Genomic DNA, 15,602 nt, shown 5'->3' with positions numbered 1-15,602 from the left:
CAAGAGGCAGGCAGCCTCCACCTCCACTGACAAACCTGCCGCCTGCCTCACTTGTCACTCTAATTAGTTTTGTTTCTCTCCCATTGTGCTCAGCACCCTCCTTTATTGCCGCACAGCTGCCTTAAAAACTGCAGCTATTCCCTTGGACTGTAAAAAAGGGGTTTGGTCAAGATTCCCGGGTGTGAAAAAGCAAGTGTCAACCTCGCCATTGATCTCTTTCCTTCTCTTCTCAACAGCTCGTGATAAGTAAACATACATCGTCTCTGGCTCCCCGACTGTTTTGTGTGTTTGTTTCAAAAACAATAATGACATGCTGTGTTGCTGTTCGTTGATTAATAAAGGGAGGCTTTCATTAATCTGTCAGATGCACTATATTGCCAAAAGTATTCACTCAGCTATCCAAATCATTGAATTCAGGTGCACAACGCAAGGGCCATAAATACATGGATGAGAGAGTTTGGTGTGGTAGAACTTGACTGGCCTGCACAGAGTCCTGACCTCAAGCCGATAGAACACCTTTGGGATGTATTAGAGCATAAACTGCGAGCCAGGCCTTCTCGTCCAACATCTGTCTGACCTCACAAATGCACTTCTGGAAGAATGGTGAAAATATCCCATAAACACACTCCTAAACCTTGTGCAAAGCCTTCCTAGAAGAGTTGAAGGTGTTATAGCTGCAAAGGGTGGGCCAACATCATATGAAATCCTTTGGTTTAATAATGGGATGTCACTCACGTTCACATGCGTGTGAAGGCAGATGAGCGAATACTTTTGGCAATATAGTGTAATACTGCATACCGACTGGCTACTTATGACAATCTTAACTCATTGTGGATGGTAAGACACCAGTTGGTGAGATTGACCTGCGTGAAAGTTTATCAGGCCATAGGCATTTGTGGTCATTACAAAAAACAACTCTTATCTGGTGTGCACATAAAGATCTATGTTTAGGATGTGTGAGTTTGTGCATGTTACAAAGGCAGCAGAATCATAAAAAATTGTGCTCTGTAACTAATCAAGGATAGACACTGCTGATATATAAAAAATAAATTACACCTTTTAGTAACGAGCCTTGACTTCTAAAGTCTTCAAAACTTCTTCAGATATATTTAGTCTTAGAAAATGTGCTGTTTATACAGATTTAGACCTTTTTTTTTTTTTTTTTCTTGGATATTCTTAGAGTAGTTTGGGCACCTCCAAAGCAATCACATGAAACAGAAACTTTCCCAGAATTTCAAAATAACTTGGACACTGCCTCTAACCTCAACCAGTTTAAACAATTTGAGAAAATCATCACGTCTAGGTGATACATCCACTCTCCATCCTATCCACAACCAGATGATGTCCTTCAACCAGCAAAACAGTATAATGAACTCGACTGGCAAACAGCAGACGTCCTCTTGACCACATCTCCAGCCTAATCTGATTCACTGCAACCTGTAATGGCTTTCCCACCTCCCAAGGCCCCAGCATTACCAATACCACACACATGTTGTGGTTCATTTATAACCCTGGACAGCCTTTCGGTAATCAGATAGCGGCTCGATAGCAGCGAACTGCTGACTCCCTGGAGGAACACTTCTGAAGGACGATTTACCACCTCACTGCTGATGTGGTGTTGAACTTCTGTTGTGTGTGTGTGTGTGTTCATGTCAGCGGGTGTCTGTGTCTCTGTGTACCAGTCTGCAGTCACTGCTATGCATCAGCATGTGTGTGTGTTTGTGTGTGAGAGTGAAAGAGTTACATTTACACTGAATAAAAGCTTCACATATCACACTGTCAAAGAAGCTCGACTGCAGTTTGAATCCACTCCCTCTTTGATGACACAGCATGAACATTAAATTGAGATGGAGAAAAAGAAGGCTTACAATGGTGAATGACATTGAGTGAAAATTCAAGGCACTTTTACAAAGCCTACAACCTGCAATTTGAAATGTCACTGGGGATTGACATGGTTGAGATGGGATCTTGAAGTAATGAGAAACACTGACATTCACACTCTTGGAATGAAAATGGCTCTTGCTCTCCTGGGGCTAGGTTAGATTTAGGCTAATTCTATTAGTGACAGTGTAACAACTACTGGTAAAAACGTGATATTGGTTGAGCAAGGGAGCAACCACACTCTGTTATCCAAATGTGGAAATAATTGATCAGTGTCAGTAGCCTATTATAATACACGCCACACCTATAGTTTTGTACTGTAACATTTGAGATCCCTATAAAGTCAGTCCTGGCTTGGTTTCACAGCTCTACTGCATTGTGATATTACACTTATAATTACTGTGTAGGCCTAAGGACGTTCACCGCTAAACCCGTGTTATTGTGCACTGTCTTATGGTGTTTGTCATTCCAAAGATGTCAGTTTCTGTTGGCATGGGACTTTTGGCACTGGTGTGCGCAAATACACGTTCCTTTGTTTTCCGCACACCTGCATGGAGGAAGCGAACCACACGCACAACTGTAGGCTATGCATTCACACGTTACATCTCACCTGTCTTCATTGTTCTTTCAATCCCAAGAAAGCTTTAAGCCTGTCGGTTGTTTCAATACTAGGCTTCAATGATACATGGGGACTTCGATTAGGTCTTAGAAGTTTCACAAAGAGTGAAGCTCACTGCCTTTGTGTCTCCGCGGATTTATTTATTCGAGTTTTGGAAATGGGCTGCGGGAGTAGCAAGGTTCTCACGGATTCTTCGAAAAACGGCTACGTTAGCTTTGTAAAGTCATTTGTGATCTGCAGTAACAAGGAAAACGAGATAGAGAAGCCACGTAAATGTAACGGTAAACGAAATCTCTCATGGGGAGACTACGATGGATCTATACAATCAACTGGAAGCGTCCGGCAGCTGACAATCAATGATGGGCAGAGGCAGAGAAAAGTTGAAAAGTACAGGGCAAAATTTGACTCTCGAGTGACAGCGAGGTAAAATAACTACAGTCATTTAGACCATCCTTTCCTTTGATTAATTCGTGCAGACTTTTCAGAAGTTATGCTTTCCTGTTGAGTAATGTTGACACAACTTTGTACCTGTGTGTAGCTCATGCATTCACATTATTCAGGCCAATTTAGTGTTGGCCATTTGAAACCATAATTGCACAGTAGAAGAACTGCGAACCTACTTCACAACTACATGCTGTACTCCTTGCCCGTATTCAGCATGACCTATTGTGATTGCTTCTTGTATCAGGTATGACATCAAGGCCCTGATAGGCCGTGGCAGCTTTAGCCATGTAGTGCGTGTGGAGCACAGAAGCACACGGCAGCCCTTTGCCATCAAGATGATGGAGGTGGAGGCTCCGGAAGGGCGCCAGGTTTGTACCTCAGAGCTGGCAGTTCTGCGCAGGGTGCGCCATGCCAATGTTGTGCAGCTAGTGGAGGTGTTTCAGACCGCCCAGCGGGTTTACATGGTGCTGGAGCTGGCCACTGGTGGGCAGCTGCTGGACCGGGTGGTGGCCAGAGGGCACTTCACCGAACGGCACGCCACCCGCGCCCTGCAGATGGCGCTGACTGGGGTGGCCTACCTTCACGCCTTGGGAATTACCCACCGAAACCTGAAGCCAGACAACCTGCTGTACTACCACCCCGGAGCCGAGGCCAGGCTGCTGGTGACTGACTTTGGCCTTGCCAGCATCGGGGGGGGCAGAGACGTTGGAGGGGTTGGAGGAGGGACTGCAGAAAAAGGTGGGGATAGAGCAGGAGACAAAATGATAAAAGGAGAAATGAAGAGCGGTGCAGAAGATGATGAAGATAGGGTTGGAGGAAGCAGAGAAACAGAAGCTAGAGGAAACAGTGGTGGTGTAATAGCTGACTGGGCCTTGAGGACTACCTGTGGGACCCCAGAGTACATGGCCCCTGAGGTAGTGCTGAGGAGACCCTATACGTGTGCGGTGGACATGTGGGCCATGGGGGTCATCTCCTACATCCTGCTAAGTGGTTCAGTGCCCTTTGGGGATGAAAGTCGGCCCAGATTCTACAGGGCCATCGTGACAGGCAGATACAGCTTCCAAGGAGAGGTGAGTGTCTCGCTCATTTAGCAAAAAAAAATACAACCACAGCAAGTAAGCCTACTTGAGGTGCCATTGATTTACTCTGCCCTCGACAGAGAAAAAACTATGGATCAGCCCTAAGTAAACATAGACATAAATCAAATGCTTAGTACTTAGTATTGGACCTATGCCTTTACAGTAATATCCAGGTCTGCTTTCCATGTTGTTAGCGTTGCAACTGTTTTGCTAAGTGTGTGTGTATGTGTGTTTCGTAGGCTGTGATCCATGAAACCATTTTCAGCTTTGCCACATAAAACACAGTCAGATACTGTTACAATGTGTTCCCTCGGGCAGCACACACACACACACACACACTCACACTCTGTATGCACACTATCAAATGCAAATTCTCATGATCTCTGCCTGCTGAGTAAAACACTGTAAATAATTGAACTGACTATTCTTTGATAGGACTGAGTTTCCCATTTATTGATCCCTTCCAGCAATCGGAGTGTGGTTAAACAACTGAAGGGGATGCATATACTTGTTTGGGTGTCTCCGTTTTATGTTTGAGTTGGCGTTTTGAAAAGGCTTAGAGGGAAACAGCGCTTTTTCTGTGTTGTTTACCTCCGCTCATCCTGCCGCTGCTCCCACTGTAAATGAACTGGATATTTTGAACAGCCTGTGCTGTCTAGCCTCGGCTGTGGTGGTGAGTTTGGGGCTCTGTTCCTTCACGCCGATTACACCCAAGACTGGATTATTCAGTGGCTTTAAAGTCTGTATGACCCCAACTCTGGGGGATGTCGGCTGACATTTCCGTCTGGTGCTAGAGAGCCTCTCTTACACTGGCCATGGTCTGTTATCCTCCTGTTTACCACTGCAATGACCACCAAGAGAACAATACAATCATGCCAGAATTTTACACATCAGGCTTATTTTCTCTTATTCCGTAACGGGTTTAATGTGTCTCCTATTAAGGCCAGGACCACCTCAGGCTGAGGGAATGTCTGGGAGGCAGCTGCAGGGATTCTGCATGGCTCAGTTTAAAGCAAAAAACAAATTTTGTATTCATTTTGTATACATTTTTTCATTCTGGATCTGCTGAATAAGTTCACAGAATTTCAGACAGCCTCATTCTCACAGTTTGAGAAGCTCTGTATGTGCCACTTTGGAAATCCTTTGTTGGCTGGAAAAGTCTCTCAGCATAGTAAGAATGTGTCAATTATTTAATTGTGGAAAGAAAGTAAAGTAGCTGCGTGGGTAATTAATGAACAAAGCAATCAAATAAGTACAACAAAAGTCACATTCCTCACCAAAATGAAATCATTCCGTTAGCTTAGTTGTTGTGCAAGTGAACTTTGCTGACAGTAAGAATGAGTTCTGGGGTTCCCTGGTGGCTCACCGGGTAGAGCACACACCACAAAGGTTAAGATCTTACCGCAGTGGCCTGGGTTCATTTCCAGCTTAGCCAGTTTATTGCAAGCCATCCCCTCTCCCTTTCCTTGCCTTTCTTGTGGCTCTCAAACTGTCACCCTAAACTACAAACCATTTTTTGTTCTGTTGGGTGTCATAGCTATACCCTAAAAAAGGATGCATTCACTTTACTGTAAATCCATTTTGGATCATTTTAATTCATTTAATTCTTTTAATTCATTTACTCATTTCTATTGTGTTGCTTAGTGGTATACTAAAGTAAATATATAATCCCTTATGGTAAATTTGTGTTACGGTTACTGTAAGCTGAAGCACAAATTAGTTTGTGTCCTCCCATGGCTGTGGAGGATAATATTGAGTCATCATGTAAGGCTGAATGTCAACACTGTGTTCTGTCTTTGATGGATTACACATCAATCACGTTGATAAGTGTGGCTGACCTCGTTTTACCACGCCATGCACACGTCTACCCCCACCCCCCACGCACAATCTCAACTTGTGGATTGGAATGTGAATTAATGATGTCTTTAGTTTAAAAGAAATCTGCAGATCAATCCTTTACTGCAGTACCACAAAACCTCGATCCTCGAAATGGAAAGCATTTTAAGTTGGGGGTGCTCAAGGTCAGTGGCATAGAGAGAAGCTACCTGACCCCAGCCCGATGGGACCTGTCGCCCAGAATTTAGAAAGTATGTTCGAGTCTGGTCACGCCCCCGGGGTCTCACTTGATGTGGTCCTTCAACTTCTTTTGAGTGAAAATATAGATTAAAAATACATAAAATGTTCAGTTCAGTGCTTCAGCTTACATGAACTGCATCGGGCTTGGGTCGGGTTCTGAGATAAAGACCAGAATGCCTGTTGGGTTTGGTCTGGCTCGGTTAGGCTACTACTCTGTCAAACTATCAAATATCCCAGTATAGAAAATACTTTCATGATATTTATTTTAAATTGCCATTGCAGTTTAACTAAAGAGAAAAGGCAGGGGGGGCTGCAGCCCCATCACCCCCTCATTCCACCACTCTGCCCTCCTAACATAGATGTTGTCTTAGAACAGAGCAAACTGAGGGGAGTTGAGGAGCGAGGCAGGAGCGAGGCAGGTGCGGAGGCGCAGACAGCAGAATAATAGATCCCATGTCATCCAGGGGCCAAACGGCGAGATGGGGGTGAGACCTGTTCAGCTGTGTAAACACCCTGGAGCACCTGGTCTCAACCTCCATCCCTCCATCTCTCTCCACATGGTCTGCCTACCCACCACTGCCCCAGTGCACCACAGGTGTGACATCTCCCACCCTGGGGCCCTGTGGTAGAGCCTCATGCTCATACGTTTACTGAGGGGAGGGGGAAAGGAGGGAGGGGGAGATGGATAGAGGGAAAGATGTGGAGGTAGCCTCGGGGCTTGTTACAGCTTATGGCTCAACCTGTGCACGGCGCGCAGGGTGAGAGTGTTTCTCACTCCTAATCAGAGCATCTCATCTGATGTGTATTCAGGTTATGGGGTAGGTGTGCGGGTCTATGTGTTGCGCATCCTTAAACATAGAAAACTGAGTTTTCCTGTTTTCCTGTGTCTGCAGCCTTCTTTTATAATTTGAGGGCTCATCGATTTTTCTGTTTTTTTAGCAAAACAGAACCACAGTAATGACCCCATATATCTGCTATTTTAATTTAGCAATATGAGTTAGTCAACCGGGAGAAGCTCAGCCTGCCCCCTAGTGAGCGTGTTGTGAATTATTTCACCAGACCTGAAATGTCTCCTGCCTCTTTTTACATCAGAGCAAAGGATATTTCTTGTAAGGCAGAAAATCTATACATTTTGATAAAGCTTTATGTACAAGTTAGAAAAATAGATCTCTGCTTCTCTCCTGTCCTTGATCTAAGTGAGATATTATACCAAAATGAAAATGAAAATCCCTCAGGGTGAAACAAGACTGTATGACTGAGAATAAATTTGAAGTGTCCGAAAGGCTTGCATGCAGTCTTACATTATTCAAGCGTGTATTATCCACATGCAATCACATTATAGTCAACTCGCCTCCAGCGCCTCCTTCATTTGTTGTAATTATGCGTTCTCAGGTAAGGCAGTAGCCAGATACTAACAGAGCTAGCGTCACAGTCCAACTAATGCCTCGTATTCCTGCTCTAACAAGATGTTGCTCAAAAATCCAGCGAGGCCCTGGGAATTCCCTGACTAAACTTAACAGTCTCTCCATCTGATATTGTACTTCTCTCTCTCTCTCTTTCTCTCTCTCTCTCTCTGTCTCTGTCTCTCTCTGTCTCTGTCTCTCTCTCTCTGTCTCTCTCTCACTTTCACTTTCTCTCACAGCCCCAAACCGACTCTCCTCGGCAGTGATGTATGACTCCCACTCTCTCTCCTTCCAAACCTAATAAAGCCTCAGTGTTTTTTGATGTGAAAAATGTTGGAAATAAAGGAGAAAAATAAAACTTCTTTAGGTGTCTCAGTTCCTAAGACATGACTCCTCTTCATAGATACAGTTTATTGACAGAGGTAGAACAAAATAAATCTGCCCCACAAGATTTATATAGATGCACCATATACACAACAAGAAAACATACATGAACCATGCGTTAAATAACTGCAAATCAAACAGCACATTAAATAGGGGAGTCAGGACTGGCAGGTATGTTCCCCAGAACTCAATCAAATACTTTTTCTCCTGGCGTAGACAAACTGAGTGTGACTGTCTCTCAGGTGTGAAATAATAACACAATGAGAGAAGTCTGTGAGATGCATGTTTATTGCGCCGCAGCAGTTGCTACCAACTTCGCCCTACTCTACCATGCTTTGTGGACTCCCTCTCTCCACAGCTCTGTGCATATAAGCGAGACCTGCTTCTTTGAATTCCTCACGTTGGCACCAATCTTGCAATTGTCAATTTCATGCTTGATTAATTGCCATTACTGTGTTAGAGACAGAAAAAAACTGGAGAAGAAATGCATTTCTGGATTAAAATGGAAGGCAAAACTTCTTTACTTGCATGTGCATAAGGTTGAATCAAGGATGAGAAACACTTTTTCCCCTTGGCTTCTTTCTAATCAGCAATGTGTCACAGAGAAATGTCAAAACAAAAACACTGACTTGATTATGGGAATATTTTTGCATTTGAGAGATTTCAAGAGAAATGAAGTTGATTAACATGATCGTTTTTTTCTCAGCACTGAGTGATACTAATCATTGCTTGAATTTGCACAATAACATGAACTCAGGCTATGAAAAAAACACAAAATTAGCTATATGCAAAACTTTTAAGTTTGAAAGATAAAAACTCTGTGGGGGAGACACACAGGCTGATGTGCCAAGCTGTTAGCGCAATAGGTATTGTAAGGCTTGTTTCTTACGCATTTCGAACAGAAGTGTCATTAACCTGTTACCCAGGAAAAGTTGACCTGCCTACCTCATGTCAGGTATTGGACTTAATCTCGAGGATGCTTTTCAGTCTGGTAGCAACATAATTAATGTAATTATTACATAAATATCTGCAGAAGAAAGGATTCAGTGATTCCACTTGGGTAATATAAAGGTCACAGAATAAGTGTCTGGGATTATACAATATTATCTACCTGACAGAAACAGAAGAATCATGTTGTATTGAATGGATTCAAATGGCCTTCTATGCCAATATGAGATGCGGTGCACTGTTGTTGTGAAACACTCCTGAGTGGCACAGGATATAGTTTGATATTTGAGTCAACAGTGAAGAAACCATTAAGATGTGAGGCAGTGTGGGGTTCTATTGTGAATCTCATAAAAGCTAAGAATAGTCCTGGGTCTCTCTCCCTTGTGTCCACCAAACGCCAGTCTTGTCATTGTCTGGCTCTACATTACAATGCCATGGCCATATCTGATGCCCACTGACATTTAACGGTGCATTGGACTTGAGTCACAGAGGGCAGGTGGAATTTGTCTTACTTCTGTAGGTTTTGAACATATTCCTCTGTGTAGAATATAGATTGTTAAAACTTAACAATACAAATACAATAATTTAGTCCTTCTGTATGAGTGAAGGAAATTGAATCAGTAGAGTGTTACATTACATTATATTTACAGCAAGGTCAGTCACCCTCTCCTGTCTCCCTGTCATACACAGCCCTGGCCCTCCGTGTCCAACCTGGCAAAGGACTTTATTGAGCGTCTGCTGGCCTCTGACCCCAGCTCCCGCATGACCGCTGCCCAGGCCCTCAGTCATCGCTGGGTTGTCACCATGGCAGCCGGTTCCTCCGTGAAGAACCTGCACCGCTCTATCTCCCAGAACCTCCGGCGACGAGCGTCCCGCGCCTCCTCATGCAGCCCCAGCTTGGCAGGTTCTGGTGGGCTTCACCGCACGCCGGAAGAGAGAGAAATGCCTCAGTTGGAAGGAGACCAGAGACAGAGACAGTAGACAGAACATAAGCACACCACCCAGCCGCTCAACCCTGGCCTGCAGCTCCCCCCCGCTCCCCATCCTGAAGAAGTTCATCCCGGAGCTTCCTCCATGCAACACCAACCCCAGACCCACCACCTGCTGCCAGTCAGTGAATCCGAGTCTCAGGCAGGTTAATGTAGGGAAGAGAACATCTGCTCCAGCTCAAGCCAGGCTGCCATGGCAGGCCTCAGAGCCTCCCCAGGCTCACATTCTGTACCAGGCTCCAGTACTGTCTGTGGGTCATAGGAAGGCCATGGCAGCCCTGTCTGGTAGGGGTGTTGGGGAGAGGACGATCTTAGCAGCATCCACAGTATGGACTGTAAACTCCCACTCAGACTTTCTCCAAGCCTCCTAGCCTAGATCACATACAGACTAACTGAAGGGTCCAAGCAAGTCCTCTAGGACAGCATCAGATCAAAACACAGATATTCAAGGTTTGCTTTACAGAATGGAATTAACCAGGCAGAAACATTTAAGAACAAATTCTTATTTCCAAAGATAGCCTGGCAAGTAACTAACTACTTAATTGTGTGTAACATTAGATAATTACATCCAACTTGCCATTATTTCCCATAACTAAAGGTTCCATCCATTGAACAAATTAAGCAATAAGCCCCAAGAGGCTGTGTTTTGCGCTGATTTTAGAACAGGTAAGGGGAGTTGTTAGGCACGATGTGCTTATGTTTATGTACTTCCTACATAAATCGTTGCCACGCAACAGCCAGATGGACACCTTTGCCGTGTTTTTTTATTTGAAATATTCGATGCGCAGTAATATGGAATGTTAAAGAATGTTATGAGGACAACCTGTAAGGTTATGCTGGATTTTACAATGGCATGGAACGCGATATAGCCAATCACAATCAAGGATGGCAACAACCAGTTTTAGAATACCTCATAAAACCCCTCTGAAGTGAGCTGATGTTTATATTTTTCAAGAAAACTTTTTGTCAATTTGTGGCCCTGAAAAAATACAAAATAGAAATCAAACTTTGAAAATAAATTAAAATGCAAATAGGATGTGAGGTATAATTGCTAGTAAAGCTTCATTTCAACTGGCATTATTACTAAATATATTCATGGTATTTCTCTCCACATTGTTATCCATCTTGATGATTAATGTCCTCATTTGAAGACGACTGTCTGTCTGACTCTCTCCCCTCTCCGTCTTACAGACAGGAAAGGTAACATTAAGGTTTGGACAGAAGAAAATATTTGGGTCAAAATCAGTGTCCCATTTTTGGAGTGCAAGGTGACAGAAACAAGGTGGAGTAGGAAGCCCAATGTAAATCTACACTGTATATATCATAACTTAGAACATGGCATGGAGTTGACATTTCATGACCAAAATTGTATTTGGAAATCATCTGGAAATAAGTGAACAATAGAGCATAACATGACATTACACCAAATGTATACATCATTGTCTTTTTGTAAAAAGAACCCAAGCAAAAAATCCAGTTGTTTTAAGTAAATGTTGAACCGCCAATGGATTGTACTAAATGAATAAGTTCCATTGTCTAGACAAATAATGTTTAACTAATAGAGAATGTGAGAACAGGTCTCAGTCTATTAATTTTCTCCCTGTAAATATCCCACTTAATGCTTCTGTCAACTCCTATCTTTGGAGCTACATGCTTATTAAGAATTATTTTAACCGATTAATTTACATATCTTATTGCTCTGGAAAAAATGTCTGCTTTCCAATGGGATAAAACCCATCATAAATAAATCTGCCCTTTTCTCTGAATCGTGTTCCATTATTACTTATTGCGTGTATAATCCCACAAGGCAATACTGAAGCAGGCATTTCTTTTTTATAAAGAAGTTTGACCTAAATCTGGGAAATGTGTACTGACACAAGACACAAACTAATCTGGAATGTGAATTCCAGTCACAGAGTAAAGGCTACCTGAAGATTAAGATTTCCTCAGGGCACCTCCTCAACATGTTAGAAAGAGGAGAGAGACAGAGACACACTGTTTGTTTTGGTGCACCACATCCCAGCTCAGTGGGAAGTGTATGTGAATTGAAACGAGACGGCTCTCTTTTTGTCATCTGTCTGCCAGCATGTGGTCCTCTTGTCTTTGACTCCACTTGCAGAGATCACTGAGTGCCCATCACCCTGAAACATTAGGCTCTGAGCTGTACCCTGCTGTTGGAACTGGATCAGTAGAGAGGTCCAGCCTATGTCCTGTTCTTGTAAATAGAGAGGGAGCAATGGTAAGATCCCTCCTCCCGAGAGAGGAGCCCAAAGCTGGGTTGGAATATGCCTGAGACCCCTACCCCACCACCACCACATGCCCCGCCCAGCTCTCCCCAGGCACCACAGACATTACTATTACTGTAGTACCAGATTCAGACATTTTGGTTGGTTCACTTAAGAACATTGCCCACCTGTTAATTCGAAAAGGAAATCAATATATGTCGTTGTTATTAGTATAGTAAATGATGTTGAATGTCCTTACTAGATGAGAATAGATACTTTCTGTCGTGTTGTTATTATGCTGCCTGTCTGGTGGTATGGGAAATCAAGTTAAGTCAATTCTATTCTCATTTTAAGATGCAATAAAAGTCACATTATACCTGCTCCTTTTATAATGTCCCATTGAGATTGGACATTGGATATGGGCGATAGTTTTGTCGCTGGGAATGCTTACTCTTTGTTTACTTTGTCTCTGAAGTGTGTCCTGAATGGAAAGTACACAATCATATTACTGTGTTCAGTCCTTTAGCAGCAGATGGGAGTGTATTTATGACCTCAGGCAAGAGTCTCTTTTGTGCAGTGTCTTTTTGTGATGATTGCATTTTTATTATGGGCCAATCTAGAGAGCAAACCCCTGATCCAGGTATGGTGTCTAGTTTAATGTTGCACCAGCTGAAAGCTAGTTTTGTCCAAATTTATAATTTTGTAAGACTATTTTGGCCACAGGTGACATGGTCAGGGGGTGAGGATCCGTGGGGTTAGCTTGCTGTTGGACACCACTATCTTGACTTTGTGAATTCCCCTCGCAGTAAAATGTTCATTCAATTTAACATTATATTTACATGTGTAGACAAATGTTTAGTACTTTACTCTGTGACTTATTATACTTCCATGTGGGTTGTGAGTTTCAGGAGTGTCATTCCCCTTCATTGCAGGGTTCCATTTGGGCCAGTGAATTTCACCTGGACTCACACCCAATGTGTGTGTGTGTGTGTGTGTCAGTTTGGATGTGAGGGTGCTACAGCATGTGTTGGTTTGGTTGAGTACGCCTGGAGGAATGTACCTTCCATGATGAACAATATTTGAGAAAAAGAGAACAGGGTTATTTCAGCACCAGACCGGAAGGTGCCAACACTTGTATGAACTTTAGTTTGATTCGCTTTTTTTTGATTGGGCACTTGGGGGCATAAAAGTCAGTGATGTTTTACTTTATTTAAATTGGTACTATGACCCCTTAATAAACAGACCCTAAATGGAAAGACTGTAACTTATCTTTATGTATGTGTGTGAGTGAGTTATATTCAAACCTGCAAAATAGTTTTAGGCTACTTCCAACACAGTTACATAGACTAACAGTGCAGGGCAATTTGCTGGGCTAATGAGGAGCAGAGATCTATCCCGTTTGTACAGGCTGGTGAGACAGAGGTCAAAAACACTGATTTAAAGGCCAACATCTACTGTGCAATTCTGCCTACTACAGAGAACAGACATAGTCCCACACTGATGTAAAACAGCTGGAGAGGTTGCAGAATAATCCTGACAGAGCCTTTCATCTCCTAATCTGTCTGTGGGTGCTAAGGATGTGTGTGTGTGTGTGTGTGTGTGTGTGTGTGTGTGTGTGTGTGTGTGTGTGTGTGTGTGTGTGTGTGTGTGTCCAAAGACTTCCTTGTGTGTAAATTGTGGGCGTGAGAAAAAGACTTTGAGACATAAATTGCCTTTGAGACCTTGTCTGTCTGCATATGCTGTATGACTGTCTTCCTGTGTGTGTTTGTCTGTGTTTGATATTTAAACTTCTTCTTCTAGACTTCAGTGGCTTTTGAAAGTGTCAAACCATCTGACCCACACAACACTCTAGCAGTTGGTGGAAGTTATTATGGGTACATTATGAATATGTTTGAATGGCCACCCAGGGGGGAAATGGATGTGGGAATATGTGGAAGCCTCTCACTCTCTGTAAATGGGATTTATTTATACTCCTTCTGAAGATGAAATTGAATGTGTGTGTGTGCGTATGTGTGTGTGCGTATGTGTGTTTGTGAGGGAGAGAAAGAGAGAAAGAGAGAGAGAGAGAGAGAGAGAGAGAGAGAGAGAGGGAAGGAGGGATGGAGAGTGAAAGGAAGAGTATAAGAAAATGGTTCATAAGTCAATTTCAGCACTCTACACTGCATTTCAGCAAATTAAACCGATGTTCCACTTCTCTCAGGACTACCCTGTAACCCATCTGATCGAATGGAGAACATTCAGACCATTCACCATGCAAAGACCTCAGACATCTGCATGAGGATAGGAGGTCTCACCTTTACATCCTCTCCACATATCCTTACCTCCTCTTTTTGTCTCATTATCTCATAGCTTAACCCCAAAATAACATGATCATATACCACAACAATCCATTTACATCAAAATACTCTTACAGACACTTTGGATAATACATATTTCCTCTGTTTGTTATCAAAATCAATTGGCAACAATATCATTTGTATTCCTGCCTCGGTCTGCCAAGATTCTTCTTGAAAAAAAATATCGGAAGACCATCCTTTTAACTCCCACAACATTCTTCAGATAAAAGTGGAAGTTTACATTGTATATAAAGAAGGTCTTCTCATCCTTATAGATCCATTGCCACATATTCATCAGACCCTTGATACCTCAATCTCCAAGGTTTGAGAACAGCAAGCAGAACCAAGCATCAAGGCTTTGAGGGCTCCAGTATCCTCATCAGTGAAGAGGTAGGAGGGAGTTTGTGCGTTGGTACTAAAGTGTAAGTGCATGCGTAGCCACACAGCAGGAAACTATTTTGTGACGCTCTTTTTCACGTTTTCTTTTTTTTACATAAATACATATTTGGTTGGTTTGGTTAATGGTAACTTTCTGTCTCTAACATCACTGTGGAAACCATTAGAATCCACGGGCAGGCTAAATGTCCACAACACTCTGATAACTATCCTTCACTATGAACGCTGATGATATGATCACAGAATCCGAAACAAGTTAATTTATGCAGTTTCTGGGAGGCATAGCTTGGCAGAGTGTTTGAGTGAATGGTTCAGCCTAGCATGTGTCCATCCACCAGAAGCCTAGTCTGGTCATCTGTAGCTGTGGTATCTGAGGCTGCCAGGATGAACATTTCCAGGATCTTTCCTGTGAGTTCTGCCAAACCTGCCTCCACAGCTGAACCCTGCAGACGTGAAGCAAGACAAAGATGGTGGTGCTCTTTTGTTCCTTTTCTGGTTTTAAAATAGCAGAAACTGATGGCATTAGTTTGTACAGAACATTAAATGCCAATTTCACACATAAGTACAAACCATAAGAAGATACATCTGTTCATGTTCACTGTGGTCATAAGAATCAAGAACACACTTATTTATCAACCCGTATGAGTGCTTTTAATCACACCTCCTTACGATATTAGATTAGTAAAAAAGTTATGAATAGGAAGTAAAAAGGTACTTATATCCCATTTGAGATGTACAGATTAATGCTTTTCAGATGACCCCAATTCTGTATCCTAGCGAATGTTTTTCCACCTGAACGTCAATCTGGTGGGGGACCGGGAG

The 15,602-nt window shown here is 42.9% G+C and overlaps 1 protein-coding gene across 1 annotated transcript; it reads left to right on the top strand.

The window, feature by feature from the left end:
• Positions 1–2,657: 2,657 nt before the first annotated feature.
• On the top strand, positions 2,658–9,815 carry LOC146274994 (serine/threonine-protein kinase H1-like). Its single transcript, XM_084703508.1, has 3 exons — positions 2,658–2,923; positions 3,189–4,014; positions 9,525–9,815. Exons 1-3 carry the CDS (start codon positions 2,658–2,660, stop codon positions 9,813–9,815), a joined length of 1,383 nt encoding a protein of 460 aa, XP_084559634.1.
• The last annotated feature ends 5,787 nt before the right edge of the window (positions 9,816–15,602 follow it).

This window comes from Hypomesus nipponensis, chromosome 8 (genome assembly GCF_054491055.1).
Source record: "Hypomesus nipponensis isolate SF chromosome 8, ASM5449105v1, whole genome shotgun sequence".
Classification (NCBI taxonomy): domain Eukaryota; kingdom Metazoa; phylum Chordata; class Actinopteri; order Osmeriformes; family Osmeridae; genus Hypomesus; species Hypomesus nipponensis.
This window is presented reverse-complemented; position numbering and strand designations above follow the sequence as displayed.

Bases quoted from the DNA above. Each gene is read 5' to 3' on its own strand.
- LOC146274994 (XM_084703508.1), top strand. From the start codon at position 2,658: ATGGGCTGCGGGAGTAGCAAGGTTCTCACGGATTCTTCGAAAAACGGC. The intron at 2,924-3,188 runs GTAAAATAACTA...TTCTTGTATCAG, and splicing joins GACTCTCGAGTGACAGCGAG to GTATGACATCAAGGCCCTGA. The intron at 4,015-9,524 runs GTGAGTGTCTCG...TGTCATACACAG, and splicing joins GATACAGCTTCCAAGGAGAG to CCCTGGCCCTCCGTGTCCAA.